The 20,605-nt window shown below is 39.3% G+C and overlaps 1 protein-coding gene across 1 annotated transcript in view; it reads left to right on the top strand.

The window, feature by feature from the left end:
• Positions 1 to 19,578, top strand: part of acaca (acetyl-CoA carboxylase alpha) — a 59,364-nt gene extending 39,786 nt beyond the window's left edge. The window contains exons 43-54 of the mRNA XM_036580364.1: positions 1 to 111; positions 4,465 to 4,608; positions 5,393 to 5,513; positions 6,775 to 6,871; positions 8,086 to 8,182; positions 8,638 to 8,773; positions 9,274 to 9,451; positions 10,521 to 10,633; positions 14,328 to 14,482; positions 15,219 to 15,389; positions 16,585 to 16,721; positions 17,724 to 19,578. Coding sequence (XP_036436257.1) covers positions 1 to 111; positions 4,465 to 4,608; positions 5,393 to 5,513; positions 6,775 to 6,871; positions 8,086 to 8,182; positions 8,638 to 8,773; positions 9,274 to 9,451; positions 10,521 to 10,633; positions 14,328 to 14,482; positions 15,219 to 15,389; positions 16,585 to 16,721; positions 17,724 to 17,850 — 1,587 coding nt within the window. The 3' untranslated portion in view covers positions 17,851 to 19,578. The remainder of the gene's footprint in view (positions 112 to 4,464; positions 4,609 to 5,392; positions 5,514 to 6,774; positions 6,872 to 8,085; positions 8,183 to 8,637; positions 8,774 to 9,273; positions 9,452 to 10,520; positions 10,634 to 14,327; positions 14,483 to 15,218; positions 15,390 to 16,584; positions 16,722 to 17,723) is intronic.
• The last annotated feature ends 1,027 nt before the right edge of the window (positions 19,579 to 20,605 follow it).

The following is a 20,605-nucleotide window of genomic DNA, read 5'->3' as shown; positions in this document are numbered from 1 at the left end:
GTGACGTGCAGGGCTATAGGAATAGGAGCTTACCTGGTACGTCTTGGCCAGAGGACCATCCAGGTGGAGAACTCCCACATCATCCTTACTGGGGCTGGAGCTCTTAACAAGGTCAGTGTGACTGGCCTGAGTCGTTTCAGACTGACCAACGGCAATGTTTGTTGGACGTGTGCTGTAACTTTGAAGGGCCCATATTGTTGAAGACTGACTTTGCTTAATTTGAAATAAGAGTTCAATATAGTACATAAACACTGTTAAAGTTTCAAAACATACCACTCATTCCCCAGTCCATACTGTCCATATATGGAAACTAAGCTGCGAAAACAGCCTGTTTTAAATGTATTGTTGCTGTGAAAACCAACACATTTACATATTTCCACATATACATATATCTGTCTATTTAGCTTACAGCAGTTTAGCTTTGCCCACTCATGCTGAAGTTAGGAGTGTTTGGACTGCTCTTTGAATGCAGCACAATACAGGACAATTCACAATACAGCCAATGAGAACAGAGGTCATTGACATATATCCGTCTAAAAGGCTCAGTAACAGAAACAGCCTGGTTAATTGTAATAGACAAAGAGAGGTTGGAAAATTATGAATTATGGCTGTTTTTGGTACATAAAACTGCACAAATATTACAAGTAGACCCAAAGGGAAGAAATAAAATGCAAGACAAATTAGGATATGGTCCCTTAAACATATTAAACATTTCCAGACCTGGTAAAATAAACAAACACGTAATCATTTAACTCAAAATTACAATTAAATAGCAAAATTTCCAAACAGACCTGTATGTTTAAATTTTCTCTTTTCAAGCAGTTGTTTGTAAAAACAATCTAATGTCCACTATTTTTCGCTTAAATATGGTCAGGAAATCAAGATATGTTTGGTGTCTGAAAAGTGCTTTTTTAGTTTTGCACCAGAACTATGAGTCTAATTTAGCTAACAAATAATGGAAGCTTGTTAGCACTGTAAGAACTGCATGCCTGAATCATCATACGCTTGCATACTAACCAGCCATGTTGTTGAGAAATCTCTCATAGACTTTTGTGGTTCCTGACACTGTATTACATACTGTTAGCTGTGAAAATGGACAAAAGTACACTGCATAGCTAACAACAGTAGTGGCAGCTGCCTAGACTGAATTTTGACCATATGTTTGTCCACTTTTTTGCAAGGCTATTTCTTTAATATACTCCTGACTAGCATTGAGATGGAAATGTATTCTAATTGGTTTTGGTCTTGGATCAACTTGCATAGCAATTGACATAGCAAAATCATTTTCCCATTAAGTCTCTTCTCATACAAATGGCCTCATAACTGTTTGCTCTGAAAGAGAGCACACATGCATAAATTACGTCGCTGGCCGCCTGATAAGGACAGTTTAATTTGCTCCTGTTTTAATTGTGTCAGTAAATTCGGTCTGCAGCGTGGTGACAGTGTTGAGTTTTTTTTCCCCCCCATCAAGCTCTCTCATCTATGACCCAGATAGATTGCTGTTTAATTCATGCAATTAGAGTGTCTGCATTTTGATAGTAATATCAAGGATTGTTATGAATTGGTCAGGAATATTATGAAATTAGTTTCTGTTGGACAGTGTCTGGGTGTGTCTTTGTTTGTATTTTTTTTTATTTTTTTATATAGAGACATTCCATTATTGTAGTAGGGAAGAGGCCATAAAGGACAGGCAAATTGGACAGTATGAAGACGACTGATATTATTGTTTGCATCAATTAGCAAAAAGCAGCTTGTTATAAAGAAAGCTATGCATCATGTATAGTGGACCAGCAACAAAGTGTACATTTTCATGATCTCATTAAGCCCCAACCTGCCTTCCTTGTCCATTCCTGGTCCAATGATACTAATAAAATGAGAAGCATTTGCACACAAGTATTTGTTTGCTGTGTTGGGCTAGGCAGAAAAAAAACAAAACAGTCTGAAATAGACCTGATCAGTAAAACACTATCAAATACGATTGAAAGGAGTTGTTTTCTGATATCTATAATGCATGGTTGAGGTGTGTTTGTTTTTTTTGTTTGTTTTTTTTTCTTTCAAACAGATTATTTGTTCTTGAGGCAAAGCATTATAATTAGCAGTAAAGCAGTTTTGTACCTAGGTGGCAGTCTGTACATTTTAATGCTTTCAGTGTTGAATTTATGGAGAGGAAAGAAGGCAGTCAATTTAGGAAAAAACTCAGAACAAAAGGAGGTCGTGGCCAAACAAGTCATATGTCCACTGCAGCATGGTCTCTGTTTTACTTAAATCAGATGCCTTTTGTTTTCTTCAGGGTTCCAAATACAATTCAAGCTTAAAATTGAGAATTATAATAGCTAGCAATAACTATGGCTGTGCAACACATTAATATATATTGTGATTAGATTTTTGCCAAGCTCTAGAACAAAATGTGCATTTTTGTTCATGAACACTTTCTTTTTATGTATCGTTCACATCTCCGTGATTACTGTAAGGCCCAACTCTCACACGTCTGTGTGGCGTGAGCGACGCGGAAAGTCATGCTTTTCATTTTGGTGCCCATGTTAACTTTCCAGCGATGTCAGCGGCAGAGCGTCCCAGATGCCACATTGAAGCAGCACTGCCTTTAGAGAATAGACCCAGTGCTATTTTTTTCTGTGCTCGTCACGCAGTAATATACACTAAAATAAGCCATGAAAATCTGGGAAAATTAAATAGAAAACTGTATACAAACTTCAAAACACTATTCATTAGTTTAATTTAATTCATGATGAAATACTAGTTGAACATTCTGTGCTGCAGAAAGATTTCCCGGTTGGTCTACCAGGCTTGAAACTTTTGCTTAATGACAAGTCAGAATGCTGTCAAGGACAAACAAATACACCGTGTACTTTAATAAATTATGTTTTTATTGAGCAAAGCGACTGATTTGGCCATTTACCCGTCTGGAAACAGGAATGTCTATAACTTTCTTGCTGCTTCGCTCTGCAGCACAAACGCTATACGTATGAAAGGCCAGCACGTTCGAGCTGTAGCGCTCACGCTGCCGCATCGCTCACACCACGCAGAAGCAGTATGTGTAAATAAGGCCTAAGCCCCCTCCTTCTTTCTTTCTTGAGTCGTAAAGGTGCCATAGCACAAATAAAAACAGCCGTGTTGGCATTGAATTTGCTTGATGCCTCAGGCAGGTGGAAAAAGACATCATTATTAAATCACATTCTGCATTTGTCCTGTTCCTATTTTCCTGTTTCCTTTCCCATTTAATGTAAGCAGTGCCAAGTGCCTAGTCCACTGTCTACTGATCATACCACTGTGTGTTCTGAGCCACAGTAGAGCATGACTAGGGTGATTCTTGCATGATCACTGGATCTTCATGGTATTAAAAGAGTAAAAGATGGAGAAATGCATACAGTACTGTGCAAAGGACAGACAAGACTCTTCATTTAGTTAATTTCCAGTTAAAACTGTCATTAAGTACAAGTTATTCATGTTTCAGAGTCAGGAAAAAAGCACGAAACTTTTATTTAATTAAAATTACACAGAAGCCTGAACAACTAATATAATATCAGTTTTTTTCAGTATTTAATGTGTCCACACTTTACCTTTATTACAGCTTCTATTCTTGCTGGGAGACCTGCTTGCAGTTTTTGAAAGAAATCTGCAAGGATCTTTTTCTACACCCTTCCAAAGTTCAGTCTTAGAAGTTAGTTTCATTTTCTGCTTCTTACAATCCAAGTAATCCCAAACACTTTCAGTGATGATTTGGACTCTGGGGTGGTCAGTCCATTGTTCTGAGAACAGCGGCAGCTTCTTTGTTTGGTTTGCAAGCGTTTTCCCTTTTTGTCTATTTCATTTTCTCAGTGAGGGCTTCTTGGCAGCTACACATCCTTTCAGACCCAGAGATTGTGTTTTTTTTTCGATCTGAAGCAAATGAGGATCTTGATTTCTCCCTAGCTTTAAGTGTTGTTTGCCTGATTGTCACAGGTTTGGTTGTCTGCCAGGTCCCCTTTTCACTGGATCTTGCATCATTTTTGAGCTCTGGTTTTGGAAACTCCTGTTTTTTTACTTTTATACTTTCCTTTTCCTTATGCAAGTGAATTACCTTCTAGATAATCTTCTCAGAAACATCTGAAAAATGTGTAACTTAATAGGGGGTTTGACCGAAATTGAAATAACTGAAGGGTGGTACATTTAATGTAAGTGTATTTATTGTATGTAAATGGGCAAAAATACTTGATGTTATTTATATTCTGTAATTTCTTAAGTTTACATTTTACGAATAATCAAAGGTTCTCTCCTACTGCAACTTGCATAGCATTGTATCGTTGCACTTCGTCCTTCACCACTACAGCATAAACATACACTCCCTAGACATGAACTCTCTTTGCTGTTCTCTCCCTGCAGCAAAATAGTGTTTGGAAATTGACCTCTATGTCTCTTTAGAGAAGTTAGTGTGTTGATGTGCTCTGTTTTGCTCCTCCTTTGTAGGTGTTGGGCCGTGAGGTGTACACCTCTAATAACCAGCTAGGAGGAGTGCAGATCATGCATAACAACGGAGTCACACACACAACAGTCTGTGATGACTTTGAAGGCGTTTACACTCTGCTGCAGTGGCTCTCCTACATGCCCAAGGTGAACACCTAACCAATCTGCTCCTTTTGCTATGTTATTACACATATTTATGTGTCTCTGTTTATGTAAATTATAATTCTTGTATATTATGATTCCTAATAAAGTATGAAGGTTAATCTTTAGAAATCTAGAGGTACTGACATTTTGCCTTACGTTCAGTTTACTGTACATAATGATTTAAATGTAATCAAATATTTATTTATTTATTTATTTAATCACATAGAGAGGTAATGGTTTATATAACTAATTATGTTGTCTGCATTTCCAGCTTTTTCATGTGGAAAAAAATCATTCTAAAAATTGGTCTAGAATGTGTTTTGGAGTAAAATGTTTCATATAAGAAAATAATCTTCCACCAACTGAGCTGTAAGTGATCCTGGAAGTTCGCAGTATTCCTGCCTTAGCAGAGCAGGGTACTTTGGATGGGCTATAATGTTTCATCAGACGGAAAAGATATGCCGGAGCTAGACCATTAAGATAATAATAAATTATCTCCTCTTCTATTTACAAACATAGTCGGATTTATGGTTTAGAGTATGTAATTGTGACTGAATTAGTCTTTTTTTGAAGATACTTCATGAACTATACATCATAAGGGACCTACTATGGGATGGTTAACGTCTTGTCAGTTTTAAATGGCTTTCAGTATTGCATAATTAAGTGATTTAAAATGAACTGCGGTTTTGTCATAAGGCTAATCTAAATAAATGTTTCATAGCAGTTTGATTAGTGTCCAATACTGAATGGAGATTGTTGAAATAACCTACTGGCTGTTTCCTTTCAGAACACGTCAAGCCCCGTGCCGTTGCTGGCGGCCAAGGACCCCATCGACCGGCCAGTGGAGTTCGTGCCCACCAAAACACCCTATGATCCCCGCTGGATGCTGGCAGGACGGCCCAGCCAGAGTAAGTGCACACACATTTTAGTAGTGCTTTGTCAAAGGTTTCGGGGTAATTCGTCTTCTTTTAAAATTCGGTAACACTTTATTTGAACCCTGCTACATAACACTGACATAGCCATGCCATAAAAATTTTATGGCAGATGTCATATGCTGTCATGGGTTGTAGTGTCATGTTACTGGTATTTATGACAGATTCCATGATGTCTGATGTCATGACAGCCGATATCACATGCTAATTTTTACCATGTACTCTAGTGAGCCATCATGATCTCAAACATTTATGATTTCTGTCATGACAACTGTAAAGACCCTGTTATGTTATTAGACATAACCTGTCATGACAACTCAGGACACATGTTTATGGCATGGTTATGTCAGTGTTATGTTGCAAGTAAAGTGTTGCTGATATTCGCCTTTTTCTTTTCAATGAACAAAGCATAAAGCAGCTGTGTGCCAGTAGTTTGGGTATGTTTTACCTTCAATACCTAAACCTTACGTTCATCAAAGAGGCTTCCTTGGTCTGAAGACCAGAACGATTTTTTTTCCAGACTATTGATAAAGTACATAATGAAACTCTCTTGGCCCAAAGGAGGTTGTGATATTGTTTTGTTGGTTAGTTTCTGCAAACCGACAAAGAAAACATGCTCATCTGTATTAAAAATGTTATGAGAAGCCAGCTGGCCCAAGCATATGAGGGGAACTGTTCAATCACATTGAATGCATAGTGCACATTCAATTTTTTTGCTTTAATCCTGTAGAATTTATAGCATTCGTTATTGAATTTTATTAAGTGGGGCAGTTTTCCCAATTACTTTCTGTAGGAAATGTTAAAGCATTTGCTTGTGAATCTGCTATTTAACTGATTCACTTTGGAAGCAAAGCAGTTACTTATGTGGCAGTATTTATTATAGGATGGTGTATATAGCCTTTGTTGTAGGGCAGGAGTTATACACAGTCTGCAGCCATCTACAAGTACATGTTGTTGAAGCTGGGCTCCAGGTTCACAGAGATAAGTCTGCGATGGATGGCCCACATTTACCACAGAGAGTTTCCATGTCTGTATAGTTACGGCAGAGGGGAAGGCTTTGGCTAGAACTGAGCCCATACACAGCATATTTGAATGGTGATTTCAGTGTTTATTTTGTAGATGAAAATAATGATGAAACAGTTTATGACTAAGATGACAAAAAAGGCAACAAAAAAGCTGTACAGACATAAATATGATGACCCACACTCTCACACGCTCTCTCTGTCTCTAATTGCAGATCCTAAAGGAGCCTGGGTGAGTGGTTTCTTTGATCACGGATCCTTCATGGAGATCATGCAGCCATGGGCTCAGAGTGTGGTGGTGGGCAGGGCCAGGTGAGCTCCAGCTCATTCCTTCATCACTGTATACCAGGGATGCGCAACCATAATTGGCAGATTTTTGTTTCAAACACAAAATTGGCCAGTTTATTATTTTTTATTTTGGCTGATCTGTATTGGAATTTTGTGGTGTAAATGACTCAGTTATGCATAATTATGCATGACTCATTGTGCTAAATAGCCAGTTTCCTCTTTCTTTCAGTAAGCATGCTGTGTGATTCATGGCATTATTTAAATAGGCATTTTTGGTTTACAAATTTGGAATGCCAGTTTGGCCCGTTAAAAAGCAAATAATGTCATTTTTGTTGGCCAATTAGGTCGTAATGAAAGTGGTACTGGAATCGGCCATAAAACCTCATGACTGATGCATCCCTACCATTAAAAAACTACATAAGCTTCACATTGTATATAGAAGTTACACATACAGATCCATTTGTCTATATTCACTGTTATGATCAGTTGTCTGGGGGATACTGGTTTTATTATCCTTGGGAACATAATATGTGCTTATTTATTAGATGCTACAGCCAGTATGTCAAAAATATGGGCCAATTACAGCTATGTGTCACCTGACCTCAGTGGCCTCTGACCTCAGTGCCTCGAGGAAGTCATATTTTAAAAGCCAGTCATCAGTCTCAGGCAGAATAGCCTTAGGTTCAAATGCATTGGCTTTTGAAATAAGCACTATTTACCTACACTGGGTTTTTATTTTTCTGTGGTACCTTCAGATTTGATTGTAAACTTTGCTTCTCAGTAAAATATGTAGCCTTTTTTATAAAGACAGTTTAAAATCAAAAAACGTTCTTGAGTGCAAGTAGTAACTGGGCTACAGTAATGTGTGAACATCTAATCAATGTTATTGATAAAGTTTCATAATCATTCATTTAAGAAAGACATCCTTTCAGACAAATGACTGTTTTGGGAATACAGTGACAACAAGTGTTTATTTGGTGTGCTTCACATGCTTCAGTGTAGGGTGATCACAACCCACTCAGACAAGTAAAAATTGGTTGATCACCAGAAATCCATACTATAGTTTCAAGAATTACCCTGACTGAGCAAAACAAGCTCTAGTTATGATAAGGCATATTGTATATCTATTGAAAATATAATGAACAAATTAGTCAATTATTCATTTCCTGTGGCTCCAGCAAATAGTATTCTGTTGCGTGGGCTTCTGTTTATTACATGTTAGTCTTTTTGGTTTTCAGGTTGGGCGGGATCCCAACTGGAGTGGTTGCCGTGGAGACCAGATCTGTTGAGCTGTCCATCCCCGCAGACCCAGCAAATCTGGACTCAGAGGCCAAAGTAAGACACACAGACTCACTTTTTGGAAATTGCGGTCAATTATGATTAATTATAATAATAAACACTTAAATAAGTGTTTGGCCAAATAATCTTATTTTGGCCAAACAAAAATCCTCAGACAATTTTTGAATCTAAAAAGACATATTGGAATATTGTTTGTATTGTCTGTAAAAAAAAATGAGAATTATTTTTTTTGTGCTAATGAATTTTGCCTGCTTGCACCATCTGTATTTCACTACTGAGTGAACAGTTCCTCCACTCACATTTGTGAATTTAGTGTTTTTCTAAGAATAATTCTGAATTATACCAAAAAAAAGGTTAATCTCATCATACGGAATCATGGTGAAATTTCAGATTTGTATCATTTCCAAGAGAATCATAATCAATCTGAACTGTGAGGTCAGAAATTTACACCTCTGCACTGTGCTGAAAATAAGTGACTTGTCCCACTATAGATCATCCAGCAGGCCGGCCAGGTGTGGTTCCCCGACTCTGCTTTTAAAACAGCTCAAGCCATTAAAGATCTGAACCGGGAGGGTCTTCCACTCATGGTGTTTGCCAACTGGAGAGGCTTTTCTGGAGGCATGAAGGGTGAGTCAGTTAACAAGTAAATACGAAAAGAAGAAAATCACATGGTTTATTAACTGTTCAAATGCCTAGTGTTTTCCTGGAGCGCCTCCAGCTCTGTATATTTTGGTGTTGAAGTTATACTTTATTGATTTGCTTGCACAGGAGATTGGTAATTTTGCTGCCTAATAATACCCAGTCTGGGGCAGTGGGTGGTTAAGTGCCTTGCCCAAGGGCACAACCACTAATATACCCCATCAGTCCTGGGATTTGAACCCGTGACCTTTTGATTCCCAGCTCACTTCTCTCACCTCTCTGCTCTGGTCTAATCACACCTGTTCCAACTAATCAGCTAATTAATACTAAAATGCGCAGGACATGCATGCTCCAACCCCTGGTATAGACAATTTTGGTCAAAACGAAGACAATAAGGCTTTATAGTGTAGCTGGAGTCACCTAGAGGTTTTATGGATTCTGCAATCGATTGTGTCATGCATGAACTTAACCCCTGCTGTCACCCACAGACATGTATGACCAGGTGCTGAAGTTTGGGGCATATATTGTGGATGGGCTGAGGGAGTATAGGCAGCCTGTGCTGGTCTACATCCCGCCACAGGCAGAACTGCGTGGAGGATCATGGGTAGTGATCGACCCCACCATCAACCCACGCCACATGGAGATGTACGCTGACAAAGACAGCCGGTAAGAGCCATTTATGTGTGTGTGGAAACTTTAGAGCTTTGCACGGGTGCTTGAGTATTTCATTTAACCATTCGAGGTGCCAGAACTCAAATACTAAAATCACTGTTTGTGTATTTGTTATGTTCTAATACAGACAGACAGAGAAAATGCAAATGTTTTGAATATCTCTGGTCAAATTGCATGCATTGCTGATTAACACATCCTCTACAGAGAACAAACTTAATTATGGCATTTTCTGCTCATTTTAGTGCACAATCTTTATTTATTTGATGAGTTTCATTTTGGAAACAATTAAACATAAAAAATAAAATGTGCCTTAAGTTTTGAACAAGTTTAGTTTTAAGTTTTTTTTTGTTTGTTTGTTTTTTTACATTAAAATGTGCATAAATGTGTTCTCACTTAGAAAATCAACAAAAGATATAATTTGATGAGGGGCGCCCAAACCTTTGCATACACATCAACACTTATTATATTAGAACAAAACATGAGAAACACAAGCAGATGTAACTCAGTGTAACTCAAGCTGTTGTTAGCTAGAATCAGATCCATTATCTAACTTAGATGGATGTAACTTTTTGAAAGTTTTGAAAGCTGTTTTTTATGGTGTTTCTAAAAATGGAGTTATAAAGATTTTACATTTTTATGACTGCGTCAAAATCTGCCCTTTGTCTAATTGTTATGGAAGCCCTCAAGGGCCATGGATTTGCATGTTTTTTTACTCAGTTTTTCCGTGATAAGAAATTTTCATGTATTTTCTCAAGAACTCAAGATATATGCCATTATCATGACATAAAAAAGTTTGAGAAACCAACATTCATTTTAATGTGATGACAAATATCGCAAGATCTTGAGAAAACAAATGAAGACTCGTATGAAAGTATGTGAGTAAAACAAAAAAAAAAGGTAAATCCATGGCCCTTTAGGACTTCTGTAAATTGTACACATCAAATGCTAAAATATAGTTTGCTGTTACATAGTTATTCTAAGTTTATAGCTAGTTATTACTCTTTAATTACATGGGAATTAAGTCTACATGACTAGTTGTAAATAAGGACCGCATGTTGTGCAGTGGTGGAGTGTTGGAGCCAGAGGGCACAGTGGAGATTAAGTTCCGCAAGAAGGATCTGGTGAAAACCATGAGACGTGTGGACCCTGTTTACATGGGCCTGGCTGAGAGACTGGGTGAGTACAAATAAAGATTCATGTGTTTATCAAAACTCAAGGCCATATAAGATAATATATATAAATAGTCATTTGTGGAGTTGTAGATTTAAAGAGTTAGGAACACAAACACAATAAATGCAGTAAAAGAAAGCGGTTCATGACAGAAATGTATTTAAAATAATGAATAAGGGATGCTGAAAGAGAGACAGACACTGTTTTCTGTAACATTCTTCCTCTTAACCCTTAAGTCACTGGACAGGACACACTACATAGCACAAAACATAGCTTCCAAAAATTCAAAACCATCGCTTTTAATGAGGCGCAAAAAAATGCTGCTAATATTCTGTGTTGACGTGTGCCGCCGCTCAGCGTCTTCCGGCATGTAGTAGGTGACATGTAACTTGAAAGTTACATTTGAAAAAGGCAATCAATCTAATGTCTTTAAGATAAACAGACAAATGCTAAACATCTGTTGCCTCAGCTAACATTACAAGTGTAGTCATGTTGTAAGTTTGAAAACAGTGATTTTGTGGGGTTAGATAGTTGATACCAAATATGGTAAGACTTTCAGCATAATTTAGTTTATTTATCCTACTAAATCTATATGAGTAGCTTAAGATTCATTTAATCATTTAATGACCCTCACTTTGATGCCTTCTTACAGCTGCTACATGATGCACCATCTGGCTCATCTGGTGTGCAATCATTCATTCATTCATTTATTCATTCATCTTCTTAAACCACTTGATCCAGCTAGGGTTGCGATAGCAATAGGGAAAGCAGAGAATTGTAGACAACCCTGTCCCCCTCATTCTGGGCATCCCGAGCCGCTCCCAGGCCAATTTGGAGATAAAATCCCTCCAGCGGGTTCTGGGACAACCTCGGGGTCACGTCGTAGTCGGCCGTGCCTGGTAAATCTACCAATGGGAGGCGGCCAGGGGGCGTCCTAATTAGATGCCCGAACCACCTCAACTGGCTCCTCTTAATGTGGAGGAATGGAAACTCTACGTTGAGCATCCTCCCGGATGACTGAGCTCCTCACTCTATCAAGCCCGCCAACCTGCAAAGAAGGCTCATTTCCGCCACTTGTTACCGTAATCTCTTTCTTTCGGTCATTACCCAAAGCTAATGACCATATGTGAGGGTGGGGATGTAGACTGACCGGTAAACAGAGAGCTTTGCCTTATTGCTCAGCTCCCTCTTCACCAATACAGTACGGTACAGTGACCGCATTACTGCTGCTGCCTGTCCCAGCCTGCGGCCAATCTCACAATCCCTCTTCCCATCACTTGTGAACAAGACCCTGAGATACTTAAACTCCTCCTACCTGGGGCAGGTCCTTTCCCCTTACCTGGAGGGGGCATGCCATCCTTTTCTGGGTGAGGACCATGGACTTAGACTTGGAGGTGTTGATTTGCATACCAACCATTTCACACGCTGCAAACTGCTCTGGTGCACGCTGGAGGCATCCATGCAATGTATCCAGAAGGACAACACCATCTGCAAAACGCACAAACACCACCTTCTGGCCTCCACACGTAATGCCCTCCTGACCTCGGCCACGCCTTTACACCCTGTCCATGAATATCACGAACAGGAGTGGAGACAACGCACAACCTTAGTAGAGTCCAATACCCACACTGAACGAGACTGACTTAAAAATAGGGACCACCAACCTGGTCTGCCAGTCCAAGGGTACTGTTTCCGAGGTCCATGCGACATTGCAGAGGCGTGTCAGCCATGACAGCCCCGAAACATCCAGAGCCTTAAGCATTTCCGTGCGAATCTGATCCATCCCGTTGCCACCAAAGGGCTTGCCAACTACCACAGTGACCTCCACCAGGGAAATGGACTCTGACACCCCAGAAGCCTCTGGCCCTGAGGCATGCATGTCTCTTGGGTTTAGGAGTTCCCAAGTGCTCCTTCCACCGACCAACAATATCCTGATTCAAAGTAAGAGTTTCTCCTCCCCTGCTGAGTACAGCTTGTGCAAAGCCACTCTGACCACTCCTGAGTCACCGAACATTTGTCCAGAACCTCCTTGAAGCCAACTGAAAGTCTTTCCATGGCCTCTTCAAACTCCTCACATGCTCTAGAGTTTGCTTCTGCCACCACTGCTGTTGCCCATCTGTACCTATCTACTGAGTCGGGAGTTCTCCTGGCCAACCAGCCTCTAAAGTCCTCCTTCTTCAGCTTGGCATCCTCCCTCACAACTGGTGTCCACCAGGGGGTTCTTGGGTTGCCACCCTGACAAGCACCAACAAGCCTATGCCTGGCGGCTTCCACAATAGAGGTTTTGAGCAGGGTCCATTCGGACTCCATGTCCCCTCCAGCACATGAGAAAAATTCTCATAGAGGTGGGAGTTAAAATCATTCCAAAACAGGGGCCACTGCCAGTCATTCCCAGCACACCCTCACTGTTCGCTTGGGTCTGCCCAGCCACCAGGCACTCGTCATTGAACACTACCCTCAGGCCTGGCTCCAGGGGTAGATCCCGGTAACCCTCTCCTGGGGCAGGGTACACGAGATATTGTGTCCATTTTGGATCATCTTAGTCTGTCTCTTCACTCCAGATGTGTTTGCCTAACTAATTACATAGTTTATCACATACTGAATTACATTTATGCTGCTCAAAATGTAAAGAATGTTTTTTCCTTCCACAAAACAAGACTGTGCACACAACAACAGCTTGTCGTCAAATTCAAAAACACAATTAAGTATATCTTCTCCTACTTACAAATATACAGGTCGTGTTAAGTTTAGAATGAGCACTGTCAGAACAACCGCCTTGTAATAACAAGCTGCAGGAGAGAAATAATAAGTTTAAAATTACATAATTTCTTTGTTATCATTGGAAAAAAAAACATGATTTTTAAGAGATAAATACACTTAGAGATACTCTTTTTGCCCATAATGACTGTGCTGCTTGTTATCACTCGCTGTGCATGTGTGCAATGCCATCACCTGTTTTGGACCTTGAACCCCCATCTCCTCAGAGACACCTGTCAATCACGCTGTCCGCAAGTCGATCTCATTGCCATAACGCTTGGAGCTTCTCCTCACCCCCTCAGTCAGCCGTGTACAACCAGAGCAGCCCATTGACCAGCAGGCAGCCTCAATGATCAACTCTGACACAGATCAATTTCTAACAGGAGCCTAGAGCAAATCACATGAGCCTGTAGCCACTGCAGGGTCCAGAAGAAGGCCTGTCCAATATTATGCCTCAAGCGAATGTATGACACTGTCATCTCTGGCATTTAGTAAAAGGCCCATATTTAACTCTGTTGAGATCATTTTACATTTTAGCTGACAATTAAATGCAAAAAACAATTAAATAAAATTCATTTATTCACTGTATGCAGCTATTAAAGTAAAGCCTGAAGTGGTCAAGTTGGCTGGTTAGCTATTTTGCTTCCTAGCAGTCAATATAAATAAACATACGTCACTTACGGCTGTCTTCAACTTCTGTTGCATTGTCTGCTTCCTACTAACTGATGAAGATACACCCAATTCACATTCTGTTTAGTGTGACATAAATTGTCACAGTGTTACTGGAGTGCAAGATGTACTGTTCCTGAAAGTCAGAGAGCAAATACATTGCAGTTTATTCAGTATATGTCAGCCCAATCAGATCAGAGGTCCTTTACACATAAAAATAATGAAGTTGGACTATCAGGATTTGTCTTATCTGTATGTGTATCTGCTTATCCAGGCACCCCAGAGCTGAGTGCGTCAGATCGGAAGGAGCTGGAGACCAAACTAAAGGAGAGAGAGGAGTTTCTTCTTCCCATCTACCATCAGGTGGCAGTGCAGTTTGCTGACCTTCATGACACACCAGGACGCATGCAGGAGAAAGGAGTCATTACTGTGAGCATTTGGTTCTTTTCCATTCAGATCCATTCTGTCCACACCGAGCATCTTAAAATCCTTTAAATAAATTAGTATATATATATATTAGAAAGTTTAGATCTTGCTATTAATCACAGTTCATCCACTTGTTGTGATGTCAGCACTCACCAACACTCAAGCAGTTTAGTTATTTAAACCACAGTTGGGTCAAAAGAGTTTTAATATGTGCTTTAAATCAATCTTAAACCAACATTGACATTGTTTTACCTTTTTAGTTTCCTGGTCAGTGTAAGCACAATTTATCATCTCATTTAAAGACAGAATTTCTGCCACCTCTAAAAGGTCTTGTGGATTTTAATTACATTACTGTATACCAGGGAGCAAGAAAAATAACCAGTAATATTATGTTTAAAATCTAACCCTCGACCAACCATCACTGAGTGAAAACGCACAGCTTCCTTAGAAACCTTCCCTGATGCTGTTACACTCAGAAATACATCATAGTACAGAAGAAAATGCTTTATGAATGCTCCAAAATATTTGCTGTTTTATGTTAACAGTTTGTATTGCAGGTTTTTTTTTTTTACTTAATTGGAAAATAACATGGAATATGAAACATTACCAGGAAAATTTCACAAGAAGACAAGGTGTCCCCAAACTTTTAACAGGCAGTGCACCTGGAGAACATAAACAACACAGTTGGCTTGTCTTTGCTTGATCGGCCTCACTCTAGCTGTGTGTGTGCTGTTGACAGGACGTCCTGGAGTGGCGAACGTCGCGGCAGTTCTTCTACTGGCGCTTACGCCGCCTCCTGCTGGAGGACACAGTGCAGAGGAAGATCCAGAGGGCCAACAGTGAGCTGACCGACGGCCAGGTGCAGGCCATGCTCCGCCGCTGGTTTGTGGAAGCCGAGGGTGCCGTTAAGGTACGGAAAAACGGTTTTAAAGGGTGGGTAATTTGAGCAACGGTGAAATGAATTGTGGTAGGGACCAACTAGTATGATCTTAATGGCATGATGCAAACTAGTATGTCATAGTGTTGACCATGATTATTAATATATACGGATATCCAAACTTGTTCGTATTTGTTTACTTAATTATATTTACATTTATGGCATTTGGTAGATAGTCGAATTCTAATTTTATCTAGTTACAGAGAAGGTGAATGTTGCGTTAGGAGTGTTGCCCAAGGATTCTATTAGGTGTAGCTCCTGCCCAGGCAGGGAATCAAACCCTATTCTGCTGCATGGAGGGCAGTGGTGTTACTCGCTTACTGTAAGTGTAATGTTATTGCATCTGATATCTTGTGATAAGCGATACAGTAACATCTAAAACGTTATAATGGAAAATCATTTCAAACAAATAATGACAAATATATAAATTTGCTTAGTCTGCTGTTCTAAAATAAACAGCCTTATAGCATAATACCAGTGGTAAAATGCTAATTGTGCCCTACTAGATTTCATTTAATATTAGCAATGTTAGCCTATTGGGCCTTTATGTGGAAACTGAGAGTCCGTTTAGTTTTTCTACCTCCATATACATTCAATTAATCTGATATAGCAAACTGCCTATAATAAAGGCTATTATAAGCTCCTGTGTTTCAGTCCAGCTAGGCCTGGGCAGGAGGCACACAGGGACGCATGAAGAGGTCCTGGAGCATTGCCAAGCCCTCGAGGCAGCTCCAAAGTATCTGTGGAAGACTGTGGCTGAAGCAGCTAATGCATTAACCCAATCAGAGGCGACTATCTTAAGCCGCAATTAATCTCCTCCCTGGCATGCGCAGATAGGAGAGCAACATGCTGTTTCTTAATTAAAAGCAAACGGATTAAAAATGATTAATAAAGGCTGTTAAATGTTCCCGCCGACTAAGAGTGCAGGCGCTTTTTTTTTCATAAGGGACCATTAACGGGCCGACAAATCTTCCTGAGTCCGGCTTTGTTTCAGATCAGCCTGGTTTTATCTGTAAAGCGCTAATGATTTTTTTTTAAGCACAGGGAAGAGATTGTGATGGGCTTTTTTCCAATACAAACATTCTTCAAAAGGGGTTTTATGCTGGAGAATATGACAGTTTGAAGACGTGTTTGACTCAGTGTTTATAATTGCTTTTCACTCTCTCAGGCCTATTTATGGGACAGCAATGAGGATGTGGTGGAGTGGCTGGAGAAGCAGCTGACAGAGGAGGAAGGTGCCAGATCAGTCATTGATGAGAACATTAAATACATCCGCAGGGACCACATTCTCAAGCAGATCCGCAGGTAAAAGCCTGTTCCTCCTGTGTAGTCGCCGATGGCTTTCTAAATTGTGCTTTGATTGATTCGTTTAAGGTGTCTGTTAAATTTTTTTTTCTTATCTGTCTTTCTCTTTATATCAGGGAATAGAAAAATGAAAACCAAAAAAATTTTTTTTTCTCTGAAGTATTTGACTAATTCCACTTAGATTATTATTACAGAGAAATCTAACATTTCAGGGTTACAGATGCAGAAACCTGGATAAAATGCAGACTTTTTAGCGTAGTAGCCAAGCGTCACTTAGTGTTCTGCTCTAAAAGAATAAAGTGAGTATCAGGAAAAACAGCATCAGACATTTTCAACAGAAAACTACACAAATATATATAACAAATAAAAAAAATATATATATATATATATATATATATATATATATATATATATATATATATATATATATATGTATATGTGTGTGTGTGTGTGTGTGTGTGTGTGTGTGTGTATTTTTTTTTTCTTTGTATTTAATGTGTCCACCTTTTATCTTTTATTGCAGCTTCCATTCTTCTTAGTAGACTTGGTTGTAGTTTCTCAAAGAAATCTGTAGGGCTGTTTTTCCACACCTCCAACGTTCAGTCTTCAGATCATTTTATGAAATGTACAATTAAGTACATTTACAGTACAAATTACACTACAAATTACAATTACAGTACAAAGTACAAATTTAGTACAATTTTTAGTACAAACTCCAGATTTCCATACTTACTTTTTGACTTGATTTGTTGACATTCCCCTTCCTTATGCAAGGGGTTTATCTTTTATCAGAATTTCTCAGAAATATCTTCCGAATAACCTGTACTAAAAGGCTGTTTGACTGGAAATTAAATAAATGAAGGGTGGTCTCTGACACTTGTGCAGTACTGTATCTTCATTTCTGTGGATACACACTACGTCTATTTAGTTATCTGTCATGCTGTGTTATGGTAATGACTCTCTCTCTCTCTCTCTCTCTCTCTCTCACTCTCACTCTCTCAGCCTGGTTCAAGCCAATCCCGAGGTTGCTATGGATTCCATCGTCTACATGACCCAGCACATCTCCCCAACTCAGCGGGCCGAAGTGGTGCGCATCCTCTCCACCATGGATGCCCCTGCGTCCTCTTGAACACACTACACACACGCCGGGGCTTTTTTTTTTTATGGAGCTGCTGGAAACTGGACAAGAGGAGCCAACATGGACTACTGGAACTTTAGATGCGACTCTGTTGGCTATGATTCTGAACAAAACAGCTGTGTAAAATCATGTAAAGGCGTTTTTGTGGCACTCGTCTCAGTGCTAATACATCAATATGATGTACATTTTGAGGGACAAAGTCTTAAGTATGTTCGAATTTGTGTGATTAAGCTTTGCATTTATTAAAATAAGTGCAATTTAAATAGACAAAACAAAAAGAAATTCTATGTGAAAGTCAATCATTGGTGATATAAAGTATTTAGTTTCATAGAGTTTCATATTCACATTGTAGAAACGCACATACTGAAGAGAGAGGATTCCTGTCAAGAGTAGCTTTTCATATCTTTTCCTTAAAAATAGCAATTTGACATTGCTGTTATCTTAGCTAACGCACTTAACAGCTTACACAATGGCCAAAACATGGCCAGTTGAGGGCCACTGCTCTTATACTCTGATCTAAGTACAGCAGTGTGCTTTCTGTCTGATAGTCTCACGGGGCCAGATGTGATCTTGTAATGAGAGCCTCTGAGGATGACCATGAGAAGTTCTGGGCTAAAGGCGTGTGGGAAAGAGCCCAGACTAGAGGAGTTTTGGGGGTGTGTTTACCCTTTTTAGAGGCTGATTTTGCTGCGATCCGGCACCAGAAGTTTAAGTTGTCCCCAGATGTTACAAAATCACATCTGGCCCTGTAATGATGAATGAATGAGGTCAGAAAAAACAATCTCAGATCAGAGCAAAAGAGCAAGTTCCTTTAACTGGGGCCAAACTGGGTGCACATGTAGCAACCCTTAACTTCCACACACACTACTTTTCAAGCTTATTACAATCGTAACCCAACACACCCGTGAGTGCACCTTACCCCACCTCCCCAACCCCAAATCTAGTTACACACTGGTCACACAGTGTTTTTTAGTGTTATTCAGCAGAAGCAACTTGTATTGCTTGTTTGCTTATTTGTTGTTTTGGCCTCCTTGGTAACCACCAAAATCGTGTTTTTTTTTTTGTTTTTTTTTATGTGTAATACTACACGCACAATAAGGTGTTTTTTTTTAAATATAGCTAATTTATTAATGAAAAGTTATGGTTTAAAAATAATAAAAACAGATAAACCATATGGGATGCTGTAGTTAGATGCTAAACTAAAACTGGGTAAGTGTGCTTTGACCTTCGCACTAGAAACATAGGACCAAAGCGAAGGTCATTATTGTCTAAAACAAAATATAAAAGTGACTTTTTTGTGAGTTACATGCTGTACACTTTGTGATAAAACATTCTTCTGTTAGAGAGAAGTGATGGGGGGAAATGGAGTAATCAGTGATATGAGGTGAGTGATGTAGGTCATGTGTGCTGATGGAGGGAATGAGTGCTGGGGTCAGTCCACTGTTGTGTACGGCATTGTGAAGGTGGCAGATGCTGCTGGAGCGTCTTTAAGTTCAGCACTCGTGTAGTAACTACTTAATGGTGTGAAAGGTCAGAGGAGACGCGTTTGTCTGAAGTTTGCTTTGACCTGGATTGATGGTGAAACTGCTGAGCCTGTCTTACCTGTCTGAGACCCTCGACTAACGTGTTACTGAAGAGAGCAGGGGCTGGTGTATGTTTACTGTGGCTAACTGGAGTTGCCTCTCAATATAACTGAATAAAACCAGTTTATTAAACCTCTGAAGTGTTACTTTTTTGGGGGCTTCTAATGAATTGCTATTCTGGCCCACCAGTGCCATTTAATGAGAAATAATACATTTCACAAATGTAACATCTATAAAAAACATGAGCTGAGTATTTCACTGCCTACATTTTTCTAGAATTTTCTTTTACTCCTCTATTGATCTGTGTGCTTTTATGTACCAAAACACATCAGATTTTTGCTAAATTAATTATTAGATGACCATTTTCCATTCTTTGTTTATCCTTTGAAATTAGATTGTTTCAGTTACTCAGGCCTTTAGAACTGATATGTAAATGACCTCTGTTCTGATTGGCTGTCCTGTGTTGGGCCTCATTTAAGAAGCAGTCCAGACTGAAACACACCGTATAACCTTTGTGACTGGGTGGAGCTGAACTACTGTAGACTGAGTTGAAAAAAAAAAATGTGTGGCTTGGTTTTCATTTATGGACTGTATGGACCAGAGTGAAAGGTGCACTTTTGACACTTTAAAGCTGTTCAAATACTGCTTCAAACTATTATTACAAAAAGCCAAGGAAATTTAGATTTTCTGACAAAGTTAAATAAAATTAAAAGTGTGCAACTGTGAAAAAAGTTTAAACATTCCCTGAATAGATTTTACACTGTTCATTTAAGGTAAATATCCACTTTCTTGGCTTGAGGCTTGCACACAGTGTAGTGCACCAGACAGCAAGTTAGCTGTGGTTTTGAGGTCACAGCACAGGTGTGTTTGGTTGCTTTTGATTGGTCTGACTCATCTGCAGGCTGTTCACAAGCTCAGTGTTATTAGATTAAATCTCTGCACTTAAACCTTAAGACAATGTTATTTATAATACAGGCTAAAATTGATATCACAGCGCTCGTGATTTAAAAATTGCACTCTTTCAAATAACGATTTTGATATAAACAATCAAATTTACAGCCCTAATTTAGGAATGCAATCTGCACGATAATTATGCTGTGTTCTAACTCGGAATTTCCAACCTCAGACTAGGAAAAAACAAACAAAACAACCTCAATGGGGAA

Source organism: Colossoma macropomum, unplaced genomic scaffold, assembly GCF_904425465.1.
Source record: "Colossoma macropomum unplaced genomic scaffold, Colossoma_macropomum, whole genome shotgun sequence".
Lineage (NCBI taxonomy): Eukaryota > Metazoa > Chordata > Actinopteri > Characiformes > Serrasalmidae > Colossoma > Colossoma macropomum.
The sequence above is the reverse complement of the archived record's forward strand: the minus strand, read 5'-3'. Positions and strand labels throughout refer to the sequence as shown.